General features: G+C 45.3%; 1 protein-coding gene across 1 annotated transcript; it reads right to left on the minus strand.

Annotated features, from left to right (window-relative positions):
• Nucleotides 1–502: 502 nt before the first annotated feature.
• MED19 (mediator complex subunit 19) lies at nt 503–9,223 on the minus strand. The gene is made up of 5 exons (XM_003920139.3): nt 8,965–9,223; nt 1,732–1,988; nt 1,480–1,576; nt 1,081–1,175; nt 503–893 (listed from the first exon to the last, which is right to left on the minus strand). Exons 1-5 carry the CDS (start codon nt 9,179–9,181, stop codon nt 825–827), a joined length of 735 nt encoding a protein of 244 aa, XP_003920188.2. The 5' UTR covers nt 9,182–9,223; the 3' UTR covers nt 503–824.
• Nucleotides 9,224–9,320: the final 97 nt, after the last annotated feature.

A 9,320-nucleotide genomic window follows, 5' to 3' on the forward strand; every position in this document is an offset into this window, starting at 1 on the left:
TTTTGTTACTGTTTTAGAAATGTTTTCACATTAGCTAAGTAACTTTAGTGTCTTAACTTAGGAATGAAGCAGGTCAAAAGTTCTTATAAAGAGAAGAGAAGCATTTACCTTTGCTTGCCAGAAGTTCATTTCAAAATATCACAGGCTTCTGACCTAAGAACCAATCCTGTTGAAATACACTGGTGACTGTCCATGTTTTTTCGGTTGGCTATTCTGTTTCAACACAAAATTGACCTAGAACACACTGTTGAGCCCCACCTGGATCAGCTCTTCAGATAAAGCCTGAGATCACCTAGGCACTTGGTTCTCAACGTAACGGGCAGAGTGTTATGTGTCTGCTGTGGAGTATTAGTAAGCTTGGCTCACTTTTCATTTTGTTTCCCTGCCTACTAGTGAGATAATGTAATGACAAGACCCAAATCCCCTCGTCTTAGCAAAGTCTTGTGTTAAATCCTGACTCACAGAAAGGCACATACCTCTTAGGCAGTCACACTTCAGCCAGTTTGATAAATGTGATTTTTTTTTTTTTTTTAAGAAAAAACACACAAGTCCTAAATCAGACAAATTGCACAAAAGAGAGAGAAGAAAATCGTAAGCTTCCTGGAAGAGGAAGAGATATCCATGAGAAAGCCAACAGGGATGAGCCCACAAAAGCATGTCCCTCTCTCTCATAATGTACTTAATCTCAACTGAGCCCAACAGAGCTGGCCTCTGTCCCAGCTGCAGGATGCTCCCAAGGCTGTGTCCAAGAGGCTGGAAGGCAGCTTTCGTCAGCGGGTTCAATATAGCAGGAAAGGCCATTCTGGCAGAGTCCAGTGGTCCTGTTAGCGTAGGCTGCTGCTGCTGCTGGCTTGGGAGCTACCCATACCGGGGTGGTCTGGACTATGTCGGTTCTGGGGGAGAAAGGAGAGTTAAGAACAACTAGGAACTAACCTTGGCTTTGATCAGGCTGTACAGGAGAAACCTGCAACCTGCCTGGGTTTTCGATCTTGGGTCCAACTGGGGGCAAACAATTCTATTTAGGACAGAGGTGCGATATGGGGAAACTCTCTGGGTTGTGGCAATAGGCCTCTACTCTACCTTCTTTTTCTTTTTCTCTTTCTTCTTCCTTTTCCTTTCAGGATCCTCTTCTTTTTTCTTTTTCTTCTTCTTGTGATCTGAATCAGATGGTGTTTCTGTAGGAGACATTAGGTACCTATCACCTGTGGAGCTCAAAATCCTCTCCTGTTAGGAACACTGCAGATGACAGGAAAATCCCAAGTCAGGGGCAACTGCTTTTGTCCAAATGGTCAGAAAGGATACAAAAGTGCTGCTAGAGTCCCTGTGATAAGTCCCAAGAGACCCCAGTACACTGGTTTCTTCAGGGGAATTTAGGAGTCCAGAGCTCCATATGGAACACAACTGGGTCTACCTATGGAAGGTCAAACCAGATTTGGAAGGTCAGGGTTTTTTTTAGCTTTGAGTAGAACTACTACTTACCTGGGGGGACAGGATCCTGAGTACGACTCTGTTTGTGCTTGTGCTTATTCTTCTTCTTGGGAGGCTGAATATGCATCAGACGACACTGCTCTGGCAACTGAAGGAACCAAAGGAAGGTCCAGGTGAGTAGAGGAAGGAAATCCCCTGTTCCCATCATCTGTTCTGCTCCGTTATGAAGGAACAGACTGGGACAGAAAAACTATCTCCATGTTTAGGCCTCCCCATTTGCCTTCCTCCTCCAAGGGGACTCACCGGGCCAGTGTGGAGGCGAAAGCCGGCCAGCATGGTCCCTGTGATAGGATTAAAAGAGCTGCTGAGAATAGGGGGCTTCTCAATGAGGGAGCGGAGGCTGCTGTTATCATGGGAACCAGGCAGATCAATCATCCCTGGCAGGTCAGGCAGGAAGTTACTTAGCTTCTCCTTCACCTTCTTCCCACAGAATTTATTATAGGCTTGTTCCAAGTTGTAATGTGTGATCAGATTCGTGCTGCCTGTGAGCTCTGTGCTACCTAGACAACGCAGAATAAAAATAAAAAAGATCAGTCCCCAAAGTAGGCCCAGAGAGTGAAGGACTATATATTAACCTAAAGAATCTTTTAGGTGAACATTTTAAAATTCAAAGAAACAGAGCAGAAGTAAATAAATCATAAATATGAAAAAATATAATACAGTGGTAGGGTCCAATGGAAAGGGGGAAAAATAGGCAAAAATCCAACAGGGCAGAGACAGAAACTGCTCGCCCAATGAAGGAGACATTCCACTCTCCTTAGGTTAGAGTTGATTTACATGATGCTTACTTCATGGTAAATGCTGTTCTGAATGCTTCTCACAAAATGTACTAGTGACAACTTACATGGCATAGCCAGGAAAATACTACCTCACAGCTCAGCTACAACCATGCTAATGGGGCCAAATATGACCCAGTGACTTAAGGGTCTTGTCAAGGACATTTTTTTTTTGTACTAGCAAGAAACACCAATCGCCTTTACATAAGAAAAGAACCAGGAGATTTTTCTAGCTACCACTGCCTAACTTTTGTTACCAACATCTTTATTCTTCCTCGTGATACTGAGCATGATGCCTTGCCTAAAAGGAAGAACTTTTTTTTGTTATTGAGAGAGTTTGCTCTGTCACCAGGCTGGAGTGCAGAGGTGCCATCTCGGCTGACTGCAACCTCTGCCTCCCGGGTTTAAGCATTTCTCCCACCTCAGCCTTCCAAGTAGCTGGGATCACATGCACACACCAACATGCCTAGCTAATTTTTTTTTAGTAGTAACGGGATTTCACCATGTTGGCCAGGCTGACCTCGAATTCCTGACCTCAAGTGATCTGCCCGCCACAGCTTCCCCAAGTGCTGGGATTACAGGCATGAACCACTGTGCGCAGCCAGGAAGGAAGTTTGATTAGAAGTCAGTCTTGAGAGGCCGAGGCAGGCGGATCACGAGGTCAAGAGATCAAGGCCAGCCTGGCCAACATGGTGAAACCCTGCCTCTACTAAAAATACAAAGCCAGGTGTGGTAGTGCACACCTGTAATACCAGCTACTCAGGAGGATGAAGCAGGAGAATCACTCAAACCCAGGAGGCAGAGGTTGTAGTGAGCCAAGATCCCTTCACTGCACTCCAGCCTACGTGACAGAGCAAAGTCCCATTAAAAAAAAAAAAAAAAAAGCAGTCAACTAATGGCTGGATGCAGTGGCTCATGCCTATACTAAAAATACAAAAATTAGCTGGGCAGTAGTGGCACACACCTGTAATCCCAGCTACTCGGAAGGCTGAGGCAGGAGAATCCCTTGAGCCTGTGAGGCATAGGTTGCAGTGAGCCGAGATCAGGCTGCTGCACTCCAGTCTGGGCGAAAGTGTGAGACCCTGTCTCAAAAAAAAAAAAAAAAAAAAAAGGCAACTAGAATTATTCTGGCTTTCATGCCTCAGTTTCCTCTTATCTGTGGAATGGAATAATAGCTATCTTACATACATGTAATTTTTCCCAAGGTTCAAATGAATATATACTGAAAAGTATAAAGTATCAGGCTTGGCACGTGGTTCATGCCTGTAATCCCAGCAGTTTGGGAGGCCAAGGCAGGCAGATCACCTGAGGTCAGGAGTTGTGAGACCAGTCTGGCCAACATGGTGAAACCCCATCTCTACTAAGAATACAAAAATTAGCCAGGTGTGGTGGCATGCGCCTGTAGTCCCAGCTACTCAGGAGGCTAAGTTAGAAGAACTGCTTGAACCCGGGAGGTGGAAGTTCCTGTGAGCTGAGATTGCACCACTGTACTCCAGCCTGGGTGAGAGAGCAAGATTCCATCTCAAAAAAAAAAAAAAAAAAAAAGTGTTATATACACTGTATATGCAAGACATTATCCATATAAATATTGCATGGCTATTTTTTAAAGGAATATACATTTATTAGTAACTTAAGGACCCAGTGGCAAAGGTAGAAATGGCTAACTATAACTTCATTTGTAATTATGATAGACACAGAGGGTACAAATGACAAAAATGGCTTGTTTATAATCAGTCACTTGAGAAAACTCAGGTACTGAACTGTAAGCTCCTTGGAGGAACAGACAATGTCTTACTCATTCATGTATCGCTAGTGCCCAGCACAGTACACACATTAGGTGCTCAATAAAATATGAAATCAACAAGGTACTTTCCCTCTATATCTCCAGGCCTTACTCCATCCTTTTCCTTCGCTTTACTGCCAAACAACTCAGAAGACTGAGCAACAGTAATGGCAGGAGACCCAATGTCACAGTATCTCTCCTCATAACTCTGGGCACTGCCTCTTGCCACTACAATCTTCTGAATTTCCTCCTCTCCGCCAGCTCTCCTTAACGATAACCAACCTGTCCAGATGGTTATCCTTAAGGCTCAGGTTAGAAGGCAGTCTGTGCTTTTTCTAAACTCTAACTTGAGAGTTCAAATTCTTGTTTTGCTTATTAGTTCTACACAGATCATTTTTTATTTTAATTTTTTAAGACGGTCTCGCTCTGTCACCCAGGCTGGAGTGCAACAGCACGATCTTGGCGCACTGCAATCTCTGCATCCTGGGCTCAAACTATTTTCCTGCCTCACCCTCCCAGGTAGCTGGGACTACATGCATACACTGCCATGCCTGGCTAGTTTTTGCATTTTTTGTAGAGATGGGTATGTTGCCCAGGCTAGCCTTGAACTCCTGGACTCAAGCCATCTGCCTGCCTCAGCCTCCCAACATGCTAGGATTACAGTTGTGAGCCACTGCACCCAGCAAGATTTAAAAAAAACAAAACATTTTTTTTGTTTTAAAATTCAAAATCTTGGCCGAGCAGAGTGGCTCACACCTGTAATCCCAGCACTTCCAGGATGCTGAGGTGGGTGGATCACGAGGTCAGGAGTTTGAGACCAGCCTAGCCAATATGGTGAAACGCTGTCTCTACTAAAACTACAAAAAAACTAGCCAGGTGTGGCACACCAGGAGGCTGAGGCAGGAGAATTGCTTGAATCTAGGAGGTGGATGTTGCAGTGAGCTGAGATTGTACCACTGCACTCCAGCCCGAGCAATAGAGGGAGACTCCAACTTAACAACAAAAAAAAATTCCAAATCTTGCCCACATCACTCATGGCTTCTCTATTTCAATCTATGGCACCACATGTTCCAGATATTTTTGGAAAGCAGTACTCCTCAGGTCACAAATCTTAACGGTTTCCTTTCGCCCTCAGGAGAAAGCTCAAATTCCTCTGACTGTCACTCAAGGCTAATTATATCTACTCCAACTTAGCTTTGGGGGCCTCATCAATCACTATTCCTCTACGCAAAATTTCTGATCCATCCAAATGGATTTCCCTGTCTCTTCAAAATAACACCCCTCACATTATTTCCTTTTAGGAAAATTCTTCCTAATTTTCTTCGCCAACATGAATTATTCAAGGTCTAGGTCAAGTGACATCTTATTCTTGCTGTCATTTTGGATAACAACACACTGAAAACCATTAGGTAATTCTTAATATTGATGCCTAAGACATTGTTAATTGCTGTTGTGAGGCATGAGCACAGAATGAGATGAAGTTGACAAGAAATATAGCCACTATCCTTAAACCACGAATCTTACATTCCGAACTAAACTTGAAAAGCAATGACCAGCATTACTAATCTCTTCCTCCTCCTCACCCTTCTCATACACCCAGCATTTGTCCAGAACAGATATTCAGTATCTGTCGACTGACTATAGCTATTATATAAATAGTTACAATCAGAATAGGGAAGGCAAAAGAAAGATTAAAATAAACTGCTAGCGGCCGGGCGCGGTGACTCAAGCCTGTAATCCCAGCACTTTGGGAGGCCGAGGCGGGTGGATCACGAGGTCGACAGATCGAGACCATCCTGGTCAATATGGTGAAACCCTGTCTCTACTAAAAATACAAAAAATTGGCTGGGCATGGTGGCGCATGCCTGTAATCCCAGCTACTCAGGAGGCTGAGGCAGGAGAATTGCCTGAACCCAGGAGGCGGAGGTTGCAGTGAGCTGAGATCGCGCCATTGCACTCCAGCCTGGGTAACAAGAGCGAAACTCCGTCTCAAAAAAAAAAAAAAAAAAAAAAGAAACTGCTGGTGGCCATCAACCACTGACTAATCAAAGGGATGGCAACTTTTCTGTTTGTGTTTCCAATTATAAAATGTAGATAACAATGCCTACCTCAAAGGGCTATTCTAACTATTAAATACTACTACATATAAGTATGTTGTGAACTTCAGAGTACCATACCAATATTTGTTGTTATTTCCCTCAAGTCATGATGTGGAAATAAGACTTGAGATAATGAAAGGCATCTTGGAGACCTAACATGTCCAGAAAACTTGATTTCTACCTCTTCAAACTTGTTCCTTCCTCATCTTCCAAGTCTCTGTACCCATACACCTAATTATTCAAGATGAGAACTTAAGAAGACATCATTCCTTTACTTTACTCTCTGCTTCACTTCTTCCCCTATTATCCAGGCTGGAGTGCAGTGGTGCGATCACAGCTCACTGCAGCCTCAACTTCCTGTGCTCAAGTGATTCTACCACCTCAGCCGCCCTTTAAGTAGCTGAGGCTACAGGCACACATCAGTATGCCTAGCTAATTTATATATATATATATATATTTCTTTTTTTTTTTTTTTTTTTTGTAGAGATGGGTCTCATTATGTTTCCCAGGCTGGTCTCAAACTTTTGGGCTCAAGCAATTCTCCCACCTTGGCCTCCCAAAGAGCTGGGATTACTGTTGTGAGCTACAGCGCCTGGCCCTATATTCAACTTTTCATCCCCATCAGCTCTATCTCTAACATCCTGTATCCATTTACTTCTCTATGCCCTGCTATGCCCTGGTTTGAACCATCATTTTCCTGGACTACTGAGTGGTAACTTCTGACTTCCCCACTTTCTATTATTCATGTGGCTGCTTGAATGATTATAAGTAAGTAAATCTGACCAAGTTCCTGTGTTAAAATGGCTTTCCTTGGCTGGGCACAGTGGCTCACATCTATAATCCCAGCACTTTGGAAGGCCAAGGCAGGAGGACTGCTGTTGGCCAGGAGTTCAAGACCAGCTTGGGCAACACAGTAAGACCCTGTCTCTACAGAAAATTTTTATTTACTTATTTATTTATTTTATTAAGATGGGGGTTTCACCATGTTGGTCGGGCTGGTCTTGAACTCCCGACCTCTGGTGATCCGCCCGCCTTGGCCTCCAAAGTGCTTGGATTACAGGTGTGAGCCACCACTCCCGGCCACAGAAAATTTTTAAAAGTTAGCCAACCATGGTGGCGCATGCCTGTAGTTCTAGCTACCTGGGAGGCTGAACTGGGAGGACAGCATGAACCCAAGAATTCGAGGTTACAGTGAGCTATGCTTGTGCCACTGCAGTCCAGCCTGGGTGACACAGTGAGACCTTGCCTCTATAATTTTTTTTTTTAAATGGCTTCCTTTGGTATTTGCCATCTAAATGCCTTTATTGCTTTATAAAGGCCTCTGCCTAACTCTCCCACCTTTCCTTTTGTCTCTTTCTCCTAAGACTTTCCTTTTGTTCACATCACTGGAGTCCAACTGATATTCTGTCCCTCAGATATTTGAAGCGTTTTCTCACATCAGGGTTTCTGACCTCATTACTTGTATCTAGAATTATCTCTCCCTCCTGTCCATATATAGCTGGCCCTTTGTCTATGCTTACATTTTAGCTCAAATGTTAGCTACGTGGAAAGAGCATCTCTGGTCACTCTAGCTAAAGTAGTTCTGCCCCTCAACATTTTTTTCTTTTGAGAGATGGTCTCATCTGCTGCCCAGGCTGGACTGCAGTGGCACTATCTTGGTTCACTGCAGCCGAAACCTCCTGAGTTCAAGAGAATGTCCTCCCTTAGCCTCCCCAATAGCTGGGGCTATAGGCATGCACTACCATGCCTGGCTAATCTTTTATGTTTTGTAGAGACTGGGTCTTGCCATGTTGCCCAGGCTGGTCTCAAACTCCTGGACTCAAAGGATCCGCCTGCCTGGGCCTCCCAAAGCACTGGGATTACAGGTGTGAGCAACACGCCTGGCCCCTTTAAGTTCTTTATCATGTTTTCTCCTCCTAGCATTAACCATTCTCTGATATTATCTTGTTTACAATGCCTCCTCTACTGACATGTACATTCCAAAAAAGGCAAGCATCTTGTCGTCAGTCTTGTTCACAACTGTATCTCCAGCAATTAGAAAAGTGCTTGGTACATAGGTACTCAACAAAATAAATTTTTGAATGAAAAGAGTTTGGTTCGATTCTTATCCCTTCTTTGAACAGACCAGGAAACGCCAGAACCTTAGAAGGAATAATGGCAACTTGCCCCAAACCAACAGCAAAATTAAAACTTTGGGTCCCCAAATATATTAAATCAGGCCTCTTAAGTTCCAAACTGAAACCCTGGATCTCCTGGATCTTTTGTTTTTGAGACGGAGTCTCGTTCTATCGCCCGTGGAGCAATCTAGGCTCGCCCCAACCTCGGCCTCCAGGGTTCAAAGCGATTCTCCCGCCTCAGTCACCTGAGTAGCTGGGATTAGACGTATACGCAAACATGCCCGGCTAATTTTTGTATTTTTAGTAGAGAGGGGGTTTCATCATGTTGATCAGGCTGGTCTCAAACTCCTGACCTTAGGTGATTCGCCCGCCTCCGCCTCCCAGAGTGCTGGGGTTACAGGCATGAGCCACCGCGCCCAGTCCTGGATCATCTTTTTAGGGAGACATAAACCAGTGTCAGGGACAGAGCCTGGACATGGCGCTAAAGATAGTCATGGAGATGCACGGTCCCTCTCCCCCGTCATTTGGCTGAATTCAAGTCATCCCTCTGCTTGTGAATCCTAACAGCCCTTCCGACTTAAGGTTCCCCCGGGTATGCCTTTCCTAGGTTACCTGGCACCTCCGCTAGCCGGCTGAGAACCACGCCCATCACCTCCTCTCTAAGATTTGATTGGCTGCCTTTGGTAAGGTCGCGCACTCACCTGGCAGTTCCCTCATTAGGTAAAAAGGGCCACAGCCAGGTCCTGACTTGTCCGCGCCGGGAGGGGCCGTGGCTGCGGTGGGAAGCGGGGCCGTGCCGGGACCCCCGCCCGGAGGAGGTGGTGGCGGGGGTGGAGGCTTTCCTGGTCCGAAGCCGAGTGCGGTTGGGGGCGGTGGCGGGTCAGCCTGAGCCCCGAACAGTGCCGTGAAATTCTCCATCGTCCCCTCCGCCTCGGCGCTGCCTAGGTGTCTGGGGTTGGTAATTTTCATTGGACAATGCTTTTAAGGCGTACCGCCCTCTTTCTCAAGGAGCCGCTTGTCATTGGATGCCTCAGGCACCGCCTACCTCGTTTCAGCA

This window comes from Saimiri boliviensis, chromosome 6 (genome assembly GCF_048565385.1).
Source record: "Saimiri boliviensis isolate mSaiBol1 chromosome 6, mSaiBol1.pri, whole genome shotgun sequence".
Lineage (NCBI taxonomy): Eukaryota > Metazoa > Chordata > Mammalia > Primates > Cebidae > Saimiri > Saimiri boliviensis.